Raw genomic sequence first — 15287 nt, 5'->3', positions numbered from 1 at the left:
AAAGACTGTGGGAATTATGTGTGAAATCCCAAAGACTAATTTGGCTTTCAAATTGATGTTAAATAGTAGTCTTTTGAAAGCATTTCTTCAGCTTTCTCCCAAAGAACATGATCTCACACTTTTGCCTTAGATGTCCATGGTAAACATGGGAATGCATAGAAATTGCAGCGGAAATTTCTGGCTGTCTTTCAGATACTTGTCTACCCCAATGCCATATTTCAAGACTTCTGAGAGTGACTTTTGAGAGAGATTAGCCAAAGTTCTTATCATATCAATGTTGGTGCCCATGGATTTCTCTTTTGCTGAATTTTGGATCTCATTGGACCTAGCTGCTTCCCATTGTTGTAATTTTATGCTCTCTCTCTATTTTAGCAAGAAAAGCAAATGGCTCAAAGATTTTGTAATTCCTTCGTTTAACTTAGCTGATATATTTTATCATCTATTAATCGGATACCTGATTTAGATTGAACACAATATCTATACTTTGCAAGAATACCAAAAGTTTTATTAGAATGCCAAAGGAAATGTTGGTTAAAATGCCTGATATCCTACTAGCAAAACCATATGACCTTAGAGAATGCACTCTAGCTCTTTGGGCCTCAGTTTCTCCACCTAGAAGAAGCTATATTTGACTAAATGATCTCAAACCTTCCTTCCAGCTGAAATATTCCAGAATAAAAATTACATCATGGCTGGGCACCGTGGCTTACACCTGTAATCCCAGCACTTTGTGAGGCTGAGGCGGGCAGATCACGAAGTCAGGAGTTTGAGACCAGCCTTACCAACATAGTGAAACCCCGTCTCTACTATAAACACAAAAAATTAGCCGTGCTTGGGGGCAGGTGCCTATAGTCCCAGCTACTCAGGAGGCTGAGGCAGGATAATCACTTGAACCCGGGAGGTGGAGGTTGCAGTGAGCTGAGATCATGTCACTGCACTCCAGCCCAGGCGACAGGGCGAGACTCTGTCTCCCCGCTAAAAAAAAAAATAAAAATAAGTAAATAAATAAAAAATTACATCACATAAATTTGGCCTGCAAATTTGGCCTCCACTCTTAGATATTTTTATTATTTGGAGGTAGAATGTGTATGTTGAAAGCAGCAGGAAGACCAACAAAATTTTATTGTAGTTCATCTAGGGTCTTCGGTCAGAATGGAAAGTTCTACCCAGCTGCAACTAACTCTGCCTTGGAGTTCGAGTGGCAGGCAGGAAAATTCATCATCAAAAAAGCAAGCAATTCCACCATAGCTTTCAAGGGAATGTGTGTTTGCCCAGGGAGGGCCTGCCTCTTGCATTCATTCAGTTAACGTATTAATTTGTTTAAACACAGGGCAAGTGATCACTGCCAGTGTTGCAGATATCATTGCAAATTACTCATTCAAGGATATCCTCAGAAAACTGGCAGGAGAAAAGCAGACAGAAGTGGCTCCAGCTTCCTATGATGACAGTTACCTTGGTAAGGCCCATTGCCCAAGACATTTGTGGTTTTTCAAAAGACAAGCATAGTAAATGCAGATACAAGTTTTATCCCTGACTTATCCGATGTTATTTGGCATCTTATACAAGTGTTCTTTTATTAGAGTACACTCGATTTTTCTTTTCTTTTTAATACTGCTATTTTTTCCAGCCACAATGTGTAGTACATAATTTGAGCAGCTATTTTCTTGGCTGCATAGCAGCCTCTTCCACGTGAACTATTTCACCAGTAGTAGACACTACGTATTAGCAGGGCTGCTACTGGTGTGACAGGGACAGCATGACAGCAGCCTTCTCTAGTTAACAGAGCCGCACAAGAGAAGTTTGAGTTGCTGAAATATTCTCGAATTGTATTATGTACAAACCACACAATGTCATTTTACCACTACTGTTTCCCACCTTTGGTATCCTAGTGGCCTTTTGATTGCTTGATGAATTTGAAAAAGAAATGTAGCTATGTTTTGTCAATGTAGCCAGCACCTCACTTTAGAGCTAAATGAAATTGTGGTCATCATGAGAGGTATTAGGAAGTAGGTCTTGCTGGTGACCAGAAATAGCAAAACCTGAGCCCAAAGGAAATCTTTCAGAGTATTCTGTCTGATTACTTTCAATCAGCAGCTCTTAAAATGCAACAGCCACTATTTACACTCAAGGTGGATTATGAAGTGTCCATGCTTTTAAAAATTGACCTCAGAATCTCTCTCTTTTTTTTTTTTTTTTTTTTTTTTTTTGCTATGCTACTACTTAAGTAGTAGATAATCTATTATGCATTCAGGATTTAGTATAAAAGTGTTCCTTTCGGTGTGATTAATTTTTCCTTTATAGAATCTTTAATCTTTATAATATTTGTAGAGATTTCTAAATAAAGCAGTACCACGGTAGCCCTTTCATCTTTTTCTAGATGTAACTAATTTGGTTAAGTCATTAAGTGTGATGAGTTTGTTTCTTTTCTTTAAAACAGGATACTCAGTTGCTGCTGGGGAGTTTACGGGGGATTCTCAGCAAGGTAAGAGACACTGTTGAGTTTAAATCACTTATAAAGCATGGGGAAATGGTAAAATGACAAAAAGTTTTTCTATCAATGTGATTTTATTTGCCATACAAAAAGTATATTAATGGAATCCCAGAGTACCTATAATATTTTGTAGAAAAAATACTTTGGTACAGCATTTTAAGTTTCAAATAATTTCATAAGAATATCAACTGTATAAAATCTAGTTAAGCAATAAAATATTAGGGCCATAGTCCCACATTATGAATGAATAATATAGATGACTAAAAGCCATGCTGTTAGTGACAGATCAAATTTGTGAAATTAAGATCCCTTTTTAACTTTCATTTCTAGTGCCTCTCATATCGGACATGTCCAAAATTACTCTCCCCAGCCAACTCCAATCCAACACCCCAACCTTACTTCCTTTTTCCCCTTTGAACATACCCAAACCCCGAATAACAAAACAAACGAATCCCTATCTCCTATATATCCCTTCTGTCCTGCCTTCTCTACTTTGCTGTGACTGTTGTCTACCGGGGCTGATGGACATGAAATAATTAACACAGAATACCTAATTAAATTATGATAAGTGCTAGGATAAAATTCTAAACATAGAGTAAGGAAAGCTTTGGTGTTAAGAAAACATTTGAATAGAGCCTTGGATGATGGGGGGTTGGGGGTTCAGCCAGACATAGGCCAATTTCTATATTCTAAGGTGTATAGAAAATGGGGGTGTTCAAGGACCTCAGTTTGACTGTCAGACTTTAATAGTGAAACGAGATTGGCTTCAAGAAAGATCTGGGCTCAGATTATGTCCAGTTTTACAGGTCATGGAAACGATTCTGGGATCTATTCAACATGCAGGGGAGAAGACATGAAAGATTTCAGCTGAGGAGTAAATATAATCCAATTATGCATGCAATCTAAAAGAAAAAAGAGAACAAATCACACTGGCTGCCTATGTAGATTTGATTGAGATGAGAGTAAGGAAAAATGGTATCATATCTATCACTTCTCTTCATGTCTACCTCCTTGAAGGCAAATCTATGTATTGTTATGTATTGTTCTTATTTATCTCCTTTACAAAGACTAGACCATGTGTTGCTCATAATAGACTCATATGGGAAACAGCCTGACAGAAATAAGTAGAATCTTTGGAGTCAAGATCCATATAGGTTCAAGTTCTGACTTCACAGACTCTCTATTCTTTAGGATATGACAACCTCTCTGGTTCTTATTTGCTCATCTTTAAATAACACTAATGCTAACTAACTCAAAATAATGTTCTGAAGATTGCATGAGTGAATGCATGAGAAATACTTAGATGCAAGGCAATAAATCAGAACTTTTACTTAACTGGTAATATTTATTGAATGAGTCAATCATCAATCGGTATTTACCATTTTCCATCTTGTTTCATGTGAACACTGACTGCATTTCACTAACGCAAGTGGTTTAATTCACAAATAATTAAGAGTAAATGAAATACGGTCACCTCTAGGAATCATCACAGATCCTTTCATAGTTTTGTGTTTAGGTATACAAAGCAGAAAATCATAAACGAAGTTTTGCAGTTCGGGTTGAAGATAATCAGGTTTTTATTTTTTCCTTTGAAAGAACATTTTTCTTTTAGGTAAAAACTAATTCATAAAGGACTTGTCCTTTCATTATGTCTTCTTCAAGGTATTAAAAGGCAGTATATTGTAATGCTTAAGAGCCTGGACTCTGGAGCCAGACCTCTTGAGTTTAAACCCTGACCTCGCTATTTACTATCTCTGTGACCTGGGAGAAGTTACTGAGCATCTTAGTGCCTCCAACTTTTTTCATTCCTAAAATAAGGATGATGATGCTAATAGTATTGTCTACCTCATAGGATTCTTGTGAGAATTAAATGAGTTAACTCTGTGTATCCATAAAACAGTGCAAGGCCTGATATCTAAAAAGCGGTGTTGGCTGTCACAAGAACCATTGAATTAGGAACCATCAAAGATAGTATTGAGTAACTAGTGCCTTGAGAACAGGTCAAATCTAAAAATCACTGAAAATTTTACAAAGGAAACTGTAAAACATGCCAAATTATTATTTTTGTAATATGGCATTAGGAGTATTGTTGGACTTGGTGTGGTGGCTCACATGCCTGTCATTCCAGCACTTTGGGAGGCCAAGGTGGGAGAATTGCTTGAGCTCAGGAGTTCTATACTAGCCTGGGCAACATAGTGAGACCTCCTCTCAAAAATACAAAAATTAGCTGGGCATGGTGGCATGTACCTGTGATCCCAGCTTAGGAGGCTGGGAGGCTGAGGCAGGAGGATCACTTGACCCTGTGAGGTCAAGGTTGAAGTAAGTCATGATTGCACCACCGCACTCCAGCCTTGGGTGACAGATTGAGACCTCGTCTAAAAAAAAAAAAAGAGTCTCGTTGGAAAGCTCTCCAGAATAGCATTCAGTTTTGACCCAATAAAATAAATAATGATGCACAAGAGTACATTGTAGGGAAAGATGGTAGAAAACAGTAGTGATTTTCCATTAGATCTCAGAAATTGATTGGGTTTTAAGTGTTTTGAGGATATCTAAAAGGATATTTTGATTTTGAGGATATCTAAAATATCTAAAATAAAATAAAAAGTGTTTTGAGGATATCTAAACTATTTAAAATATCTAAAATAAAATGTCTGAAAAAGTGTTTTGAGGATATCTAAAATAAAAGCACTATCGAGGAACATCGCAATCAGCTCACCAGATCACTACGAATCCAGGACTGAGCATGTTCAAGATTTACTTAATTAGACAACAGGGAATAAGAATTCTATTTAAAAAAAACAGTGAGCACTTCAATGTCCTCAAGATGATGGGTTCTTAACATGGATCCTCCCACTGCTGGGTGGGACATGGATGGGCTTCACTGGATCGGAACCCCTAAAAATTACATGCAAGATTTGATTGTGTATAATTTTTCTGGTGAGAGGATCCATAGCTTTCTTCCAATTTTCATACATGTTCATGACTCAAAAAAGGTTAAGAGCCTTTGTTATCACTTTAGAGTGAGATGTAGTGAGCTAAAACCCAAGAAAGTAGTCTGTCCCTAACCAAGTCCAGGAATGTAATTTGACGTGTTGGAAAGAATGTTGACTTTGCTGTCAATTTTCGACTTGTACTACTCACCAACTATGAGTTCAACAGTGATAGAACCTTTCTAAGCTGCAAATGAAGGAAATAGTTTTGCTTCTCACTAGTCAGTATGCTACTCAAGTCATGTGTTCCCAGGCCAAGGATCTAAATTTTTCCTGATTATATTGATTATTAAAAATTTTCTGGCCATGTACAGTGGCTCAGGCCTATAATCCCAACACTCGAGGAGGCCAAAGCAGGTGGATGGCTTGAGCCCAGGAGTTTGACACCAGCCTGGGCACCATAGTGAGACCGCGTCTCTACAAAACATACAAAAATTATCCAGGCATGGTGGCATGCATCTGTGGTCCCAGCTATTCAGGAAGCTGAGGGAGGAGGATGGCTTGAGCCCAGGAGGTTGAGGCTGCAGTGAGCCATGATGATTATGCCACTACACTCCAGGCTGAGCAACAGAGTAAGACCCTGTTTTAAAAATAATAATAATAATAAAAAATAAATAAAAAGGTCCTTCTGAAGATTTCACCTTGAATTACTGAAAAAGAAAAGTCTCCTATTTTTCCTTCCAACTGAATAGTTTTTGTAGTTGAGTGACATTTCAGACTTGCCTTAGGCCCCAAGCAATTAAGCTGTCCCGATCATTTATTAAAAAATTAGGAGCATCTTTACTCAATATTACATTTAATAACTCCTTAGAGTTGTGGTCGTATGAGATTGCAGACTTCACCGTTACTGGGTGGGAAGACTGATATTTTAAAAACAAAATTCCCGATGTTTGTGGGATGGGAGAAGTCGTGGTTGCCATGTTTCTCAAATGGCCCAATCCTCTAGAATCTGTCCTCACCCACAGGCCTGACTCTGAAATCAGTCAGCCCTATTATATCTGATTGTGGTTTGCTTTTAGTGTCAGGAGAACTTAATTTATACCAAATAAAGATTATTGAAAACTGGACAGGGTACTACCAGTTCCGTCAACTTTCCTGGCAGTCTATCCAGATTGCTTAGTTTTCCTGAACCCTGTTTTATGATTCAAGAGCGTGCTCCCCCTGCTCTCCTGCTGCTGTAGATGAATCAACCACGTTCCTGTCCAAGGCTCCCCTCTCTGCTTCGCACCTGATCCCATTCCCTCCCTTGACTCTGAGATGGAACCAGAACTGTAATTTTTATACTAGTACAAAAGATGTCACTATAGTAAAAGCTGGAAGAATCACAGTAAGAGGTCTAACTTATAAATCGCATGCAGACCCAAGAAGCCAGGTTCATGATCTAGACACCGAAGTGCAGAGAGACTCCCAATGAAGACATAAATGTCAAAGTATGACAAAGGGGTACGACTTCTGTTTTTCTGTTTTCTATTATCTGGAGAAGAAACAAAAGTAAACGCAAAGCCCTGGCTTCAAATTTCCAACCCTCTACATCAGCAATCCGCAACCTTTTTGGTACCAGGGACCGGTTTCATGGAAGACTATTTTTCCACAGATGTGGGGGGTGAGGGATGGTTTTGAGGTGAAACTGTTTCACCTCAGATCATCAGGCATTAGTTAGAGTCTCAAGAGGAGCGTGCAACCTAGATCGCTCACGTGCACAGTTCACAATAGGGTTCGCGTTCTTGTGAGAATGCAGTGCCACGGCTGATCTGACAGGAGGCAGGGCTCAGGCTATAATGTGAGCAATGGGGAGTGGCTGTAAATAGAGACGAAGCTTTGTTCTGGCTCACCTGAGGCTCACCTCCTACTGTGTGTGTGGCCAGGCTCCTAGCGCACCACAGACAGGTACTGGTTGATGGCCTGGTGCTTGGGGACCCCTGCTCTGTTCTGATAGCCACTCATTTAAAAAGCACTGTCTTTACCACTTATTTATTATATGGTGTGTGTGTGTGTGTGTGTGTGTGTAATTCCCCTTCTAAATGACTATTTTCATCCCCAGAATTGGTTGCTGGAGTTCCAAGAGGAGCACAGAATTTTGGATATGTGAGTACTGAGAATGCATTATAGGAATAGGATATTTTCTTGCACAGATGCTCCTTGATGGAATTACATCCCAATAAACCCATCATTTGAAAATCCTGTAAGTTGAAAACACATTTAATACACCTCACCCACCGAACATCATAGCTTACCTAACCTACCTTAAACATGCTCAGAACACTTACATTAGCCCACACGTGGGCAAAAGCCTATTGTATAATAAAGTGTTCATATCTCAAGTAAGAGTATCATATCGCATATTGCTAGTCTGGGAAAAGATCAAAACTCAAAATTCAAAGTATGATTATTACAGAATGTGTATCACTTTTGAACCATTGTCAGTTGAAACATCATAATTTAAGGACCATCTGTATATGCAAAGAAATGTTTCATTTTATGCAACTTTTAAGTCTTTTAACACTTCCTTTATTAAGGAGTTCCTCCTCCCGATTCATCCTGCTTGCTTACGAATAAGGAAGGAAAACAAGCCAGATTAGATGTGTTCTCATCCATGTGCAAGACCAGCTAGGCAACTGATGGACCCAGTGCAAAATGAAAACACAGGACCCTTGTTCAAAAATTATCAAAAATTTCAGGACAGCAACAGCAGAGCATTAAACCAAGTGTGGGACCCATCTAAGCACACAGGGTCCCGTGTGACTGCACAAGTCACATACCCACAAGGCTTGTCCTACCTGTGGGTATAATCTGAGAATAATTGTGGAGGATGCCATGGTTATGATCAACACCTTAATATGTCTCATACAGTAGAAATAAAAGCAATTGTTATTTCAGTTATTTTAATTAATTGCATTATTTAATTTTATTGTAAATTTAACTAATTGTAAATTTATTATTTGTTTCCTACGATGGCTATAACATAGAATCACAAACTGGCTGACTTTAACCAACATAAATTTATTCACTCACAGTTCTAGAGGCCAGAAGTCTGACATCAAATTGTGGGCAGGACGATATTCTCACCAGAGCATCTATGATAGGAGGGTTCTCCTTGCCCCCTTGCAGCCTCTGACAGTCCCTGACATTCCTTGGCTTGTGGCAACATCCCACCAGTCTCTGCCTCCATCCTTGTGTGGCCTTCTACCCTCTGTGTCTACATGTGTCTTCTCCTCTTTTTATAAGGACATCAGCCATCAGATTTAGAACCTACCAAGATGATTTCATCTTGAGATCCTTAAGTAATTTCATCTGCAAAGACCCTATTTCCAAATAAAGTCTTATTCTGATGTTCTGGGTAGATATGAAATTTTGGGGTGATACTATTCAAACCCGTCACTATGAAATTAGGAAAAGTAAATAAATAGATCTGAAAGAAAACCATATTTTAAATAAAGTTCATCTTTTGCAAAAGTATCTAGAAAGCATCATGTTTGGCTAAGTAGAATTAAAAGGAATATTTTTGCCTTGTGGATAGCATTTTAAAACCTAATTTTTCTTGCAAAGAACCACAATGATCAATTTATATTAGCACAAGAACAGAAATGGATTTAGACAAAAATCCTGGTTAAATCAACCAATCGTCAAGTTAATCGCTCTCAATATTCTTGAATTTAACTTTTATTTCTCCAGCTCAGATTAATAAGCATGCATTTCGTCTGAAAGCATCTCAGACTTAACCATAAAGAAAAACTTCAATTGTTTTTTTTTTTTTAGGTAAGATCATTCTGTGGGCTTTCATTTTTGTTTTACATTTAGCTAACCATTTATCACACTTTCCAAAAAATTTTAAATGATTCAAGTTGTAGTTTTAAAAAAGGGCTCCAATTCTACGTCAAATGGTGTAACCTGTTTAATTTCTATGATTTCAGGTTTCAATCATTAACTCTACAGATATGACGTTTATTCAGAATTTCACTGGCGAACAGGTAGAGACATTTTAATATCAAATAAATAAAATCACTCTGGGTTACCAGTAGACTATAATATTGATATCAGTTATTCATCCATTCAACAAATACTTAATGAGCAGCTACTATGTACTGGAAACTGTCCTAGGCACTGAGGATGCAATCGTGTGCATCAGACAGTCAGATCCCACCCAGCTCTCAGGCAGCAGTGAGGTGGCAGGGGATGGAGAGGGACAGTTTATTAACAAGCAAATAAATGTTCATAATTTCAGATTGTGAACTATGATTTAAAGAAAATAAAGCTGAGTGATATAAGACGGGAGGGAGGTGTCAAGGAAGCCCTTGGATGGGGTGATCAGGGAGGCCTCTGAGGTGCCAATGTCTGGGCTGAAATGTGAATGACAAGACAGAGCCAACTATGCCATCTTGTCTAGAACCTTCCGGGCAAGGGAAGGCTAACACAAAGGCTTTCAAACAAGAACTAGCCGGACATGTGTGAAGAGCAGAGTGAAGGCCACAGTCTCTGTAAGCAAGAGAGACGTAGGAGCTGAGGACAGAGGGGATGGGGGCTACTCATAGAAGACTGGTGGGGGAGGCGGGCGGTGTTTGGGATTAGGAATTTTTTTCTAAGAACAACGGGAAGTGGTTTTGTATTAACATGAATCTTTCAATAGTCTATAAATGCCTGAAGCTTTTGATGTAAGATATGGGAAGAATGTCTCTGTAAAAAGGGCCTGAACTTCTACAGTTGACAGATCAGAATTCCAGTTCCCATTGCACCACTCATAAACCGTGTGAGATCACAGGAAAATTACCTGACCTCTTTGAGCTGCTTTGCAAAATAAGAATAAAATGTTTATCTTCCAAGCTCCTTTTAAGAATGAAATAAATCAAGGATTATAGATTACTTAGAAGATTCCCTGGCACATAACTCTTCAAGAAATGTTAATTCCTTTCCATCCCACTTCCTCTCTCCTGTCTTTTGACTAAACAAAAGCCACTAAATTCCCATGTGCCATTAAATCTTCTATAATTTGAGATGCATGCGAATACGTGTGCTTATAATGATCATAAATGATTGCATCTCTATGTCTGTAAGATATAGATTCAGGCCTCCATGTTTGAATGCAGGACAAACCTAAAATGAACTCCTTGTGTTTGTAACTAATACGTGACAATTTACGAACAGAACTACACACTTAATTTTAAACTAAATATGAACAAACTGTGGAAGTAATACATTTAAAATTAACCACGTTAATTTAATTTGAAGAGGAGAGAAAAATCGATTGTCTGGAGAGACAAATTCAGTTCACAACTGGCTTCCCTTAGATGGAAGTACCAATTCAGTATTTAAAGAAATGTGGCTCACACCTGTAATCCCAGCAGTTTGGAAGGCCAAGGCAGGAGGATCGCTGAGGCCAGGAGTTCACGACCAGCCTGGGCAACACAGTGAGACCGCTGTCTCTGTTGAAAAAAAAAAATGAAAGAAGAGAAATCAGCAGAATTAAAAATAAATACAATATGATTTTGACATCTTTTTGGTATAATTTGGGGCTTTAGTCTATTACTCTGACATTTTCAACAAAGCATTTTACATCTCCTGATGCTCTTTTGGAAAGTTTGGAGAAGTAAGACTGAGATGAGCAGGAAGTTGAATAGATATTGAACAACTATTTCAAACAACTTTTCCTAAGTGGTGGTAATTAATAAGTGAATGAGAATCTAGCAATGCTTCTCCTTTGCCCAGATTTGTTTACTTTTTATCATTAGAAACTTTTTAAACATTGCTAAATTTAGTCTTTCTATAACTTCTCCTCAATACTACCCAGTTCGGTAATCCTGAACCTCAGAAGGTGATAAATGATGAAATTTCATAAATGATGAAATTCCTCTGAGTGAAGGCCACACACCGCCACATAAAGAGTAAGAATTTCATGATCTATGTTTGGAACAGAGAAAAGAGGTGCAAGAATTGAGTTGTTACACACCACTTGTTAACTCGTATATTCATTTTCTCTGCAAAGAGCATTTGGCACTTGGCACCTACTTTGGTCCAGACACTGCTCGGGAAGTTCAGATAGAACAGTAAACAAACCAGACCAAAGTCTCTGTCTCCTGGGGCACGTGCCTTCTAAGGGATTGCGTGTTCATTAAATGAGGGCATGATAGGAAGTTAGTCACCTCAAACAATGCATGGCACACTATGGAAGCAAAATTGGCAAGCTGAAACTATGGGTCAAATCTGATGACAGTATAAATCCTGAAAAGATTATAAATCCAAAAACAGGTTTAAAAAGAAAAACTGCAGAGATAAAATGGGGGGAGGCTGGGCGCAGTGGCTCATGCCTGTAATCCCAGCACTTTGGAGGCCGAGTGGATGGATCACCTGAGGTCAGGAGTTTGAGACCAGCCCGGACAACATAGTGAAACCCCATCTCTACTGAAAATACAAAAATTAGCTGGGCATGGTGGTGGGTACCTGTAATCCCAGCTACTTGGGAGGCTAAGGCAACAGAATTTCCTGAAGCCAGGAGGGGTTGTAGTGAGCCAATATTGCGCCACTGCACTCCAGCCTGGGCAACAGAGCGAGACTCTGTCTCAAAAAAAAAAAAATTTAAAAAAATGTGGAGAGAGTGCAGTATACTAGGTACACTCATGGAAAGGATTTAGGAGCTTTTGTTGACTCTGAGCACAATACAAACTGACACTGAGATGCGGGTTCCCCCAACATGAAAGCATTTTATGCTTCTGAAGCAGGAAGCGTAAATCCTACCTAACTCTTCTCTTGTAGTCAGTGCATTCACAAGTGTCATCTGTGTTTTGGTACCACATATCATATCTCTAACACAGAGAGGTTGGATGGTGAGCCAAGTGAAAATATTTTATTTTGAGACAGGGTCTCTCTCTGTCACCCAGACTGGAGTGCAGTTGTGTGATCTCAGATCACTGCAGCCTTGAACTCCCCAAGCTCAGGAGATCCTCCCACCTCAGCCTCCCAGTTAGCTGGAACTACACATGCCACCATGCCCTGCTAATTCTGTTTTATTTTTTATAGAGATGTGGTCTCACCATAGTGCCAGGGTTGGTCTTGAACCCCTGGACCCAAGTGACCCTCCTGCCTGGGTCTCCCAGAGTGCTGGGATTACAGGCATGAGTCGCCGCACCTGGCCTGAAAATATTTTCATACAACATCATATGGAAGTGGAATTAGATTCCTTCTGTGAGATTTGAGATTGCAGAACTTGGTGGGATTAAGTGCTGCAAGTTATGGAAGAGCCAGATTTAGCAGTGAACATTCTGATAGCTGTGTCCACCAATTAAATGGGCTGATTGTTGAACATCCCCAGAGGGTGTCCAAGCAGATGTCAGGGTTATTATGGGGGAAATTATTCATTGGGTCAGGGGTTAGACTAAATGAGGCGAGAGGACCCTGGCAACTTCCAGGAGTCTACAAATTTAAATGCAAAAATGTACCACAATGAGATGAATCTTCCGGGAATAGTGGAGACATGACTACAAAACTGACTGTTTGGACACAGAATGTCATCTCCTGATTTTCCTTTGCAGATGGCATCTTATTTTGGATATACCATTGTCGTATCAGATGTTAACAGTGATGGGTAAGTTTACAGACCTCTGTCATATACAATATGTTACAGTCATTCATAAAGATGTTATATTTTCCCTTCACAAAATACATCCTTCCTTACTGCCTCAACAAGATAGAGGCTCCCTTGTTCTCAACGTTTTTGGTTCAGGACAAGAAGATGCATCTATTAAATAATTCTCTGTCATCTGATTTTGTCCTTATGGAGATTTTCCACATCTGCTGCTTCTAGAAGAGGATTATTTTATTTCGTTTTATTTTTAATCTTATAAAGTCTTCAGTCATTCAAAATTCATAGCCATTGAGGACATTCATCTATTTCTCTTTACTCCTAGAATTTTCACCTAGCATGTGGTACGTTCACAAAACATTTACACATAAATGGATTTTTTAATTGCTTTAAAAATGTACTATACTAGTAACAGTCATGGAGAAGATGAAATTGTTATTTTTCAGATTACAGTAGTAAATTACAGTTGAACATGGACCAAACAGCACGGTGAATTTTGGTTGTGTTCAAGTCATTACTTCAAAAATAAATAATGATTAAACACCCCTTTGATTCACTAAAAGGACCTGACAGGTAAATTAATGAATCATTAAATTTAAAAACCAATAGACTGAGATGTATTGATTATCCACCCAAAAATATTATTGGATCATCCACCATGTTCCAGGCTTTGTTCCTGGTGCCCAGAATACACAGGTGAATAAGACAGATAGAGTCTCTCAGGGAGCTCACATTTTCACAGAAAGCAAATATCTGAAGAATACTTACTTTGTTCTGGGCAATGTGCTAAGCACTTTAGCTATACCTTTGCTAGATATTTTCTGTGACCTTCATATAGCTATCAATGGACTTTGTATTAATTGTGTCATGGCATTTGACTGGAGATAAATTTCATATCTTTTGTACCTGTTGGGAAATGTCTATTATTCTTTCATTGAACATAAACTTCTCGAGCATCTACTATGCACTAACAGGCACTGTTCTAGGCGCAGAAAAATCCATAACTTCATGAAGATTATAGTAGAGTTAGGAAGGTTCATGCTATGACAAAAATTAAATGAGTAATGACTATGTGAGATGGTTATAAGTACTATGGAGACAACAAAAACAAAAGGGCCAAAAGCAACCAAGTAGCTGAATACATAAATAAACTCTGGTACATCCTGATAATTTTTATTCAGTGCTAAAAAGAAATGAGCTATCAGGCAATGAAAACACACAGAGGGGCCAGGTGCGGTGGCTCACGCCTATAATCACAGCACTTTGGGAGGCTGAGGCAGGTTGATTACCTGAGGTCAGGAGGTCGAGGCCAGCCTGGCCAATGTGGTGAAACCCTGTCTCTACTAAGAATACAAAAAATTAGCCAGGCATGGTGGTGGGTGCCTGTAATCCCAGCTACTTGAGAGGCTGAGGCAGGAGAATCCTTTGAACCTGGGAGGCTGACGTTTGCTCTATTGCACTCCAGCCTGGGCAACAGAGCGAGACTCTGTCTAAAAAAAAAAAAGACACACACACACACAAAGGAACTTTAACTGAATATTGCTAAGTGAAAGATGCCAGTCTGAAAGATCTACATTCTATATGATTCCAATTCCATGACATTCGGGAAGAGGCAACACTACGGCAACAGGAACAAAGCCGTGTTTCCCAGGGGTTCTGATGGAGGGAGTTATGAACAGGTGAAGAACAGGATTTTTAGGGCAGTGAAACGACTCTGTATGATACAGTAATAGTGGATGTGTGTCCTTATATGTTTGTTAAAACCCATGGAAGGTTTGATACCAACAGTGAATTCAATGTAAACCATGGCCTTTGGTTGATAATGACGTGTGAATGTAGGCTTACTGACTGGAACGAATGTGCCCCTCTGACGTGATGGTGTGGGAGGTTGCAGGTTAGGGAGAGGGTAATGGGAGAATTCTGTACTTTCTGCTCAAATTTGCTTTGAATCTAAACAATCTAAAACTGCCCTAAAAAATAAAGTCTATTAATTAAACTTGTTAAAATAGAAAGAGAGGGGAGATAGGGAGTATTTGAAGGGATGCAATCCCCAACTGGGTAGATCATGATGGTCTTAGGGTTAAGATTACAGCTAAGGAAACACCTAAGGGAGATAAGGACCAGCATGGTGATCTAAGGGGGAGAGAGGAAGGAGTGTTCCCTGTGGAAGAACAAAAGGTGCGTATTCCCTGAGGCGGGAGCTCCAGGCATATTCAAGAACCAGTGGAGAGCTGTG

At 39.1% G+C, this 15287-nt stretch overlaps 1 protein-coding gene across 3 annotated transcripts in view; it reads left to right on the top strand.

Annotated features, from left to right (window-relative positions):
• ITGA8 (integrin subunit alpha 8) overlaps window positions 1-15287 on the top strand; it is a 196557-nt gene that overhangs the window by 47250 nt on the left and 134020 nt on the right. For all 3 annotated transcript variants that reach the window (XM_005564711.4, XM_065520345.2, XM_065520346.2), the window contains exons 7-11: window positions 1331-1456; window positions 2438-2482; window positions 7523-7566; window positions 9393-9449; window positions 13002-13054. In XM_005564711.4, the coding sequence (XP_005564768.3) occupies window positions 1331-1456; window positions 2438-2482; window positions 7523-7566; window positions 9393-9449; window positions 13002-13054 (325 nt within the window). The remainder of the gene's footprint in view (window positions 1-1330; window positions 1457-2437; window positions 2483-7522; window positions 7567-9392; window positions 9450-13001; window positions 13055-15287) is intronic.

This window comes from Macaca fascicularis, chromosome 9 (genome assembly GCF_037993035.2).
Source record: "Macaca fascicularis isolate 582-1 chromosome 9, T2T-MFA8v1.1".
NCBI lineage: Eukaryota > Metazoa > Chordata > Mammalia > Primates > Cercopithecidae > Macaca > Macaca fascicularis.
This window is presented reverse-complemented; position numbering and strand designations above follow the sequence as displayed.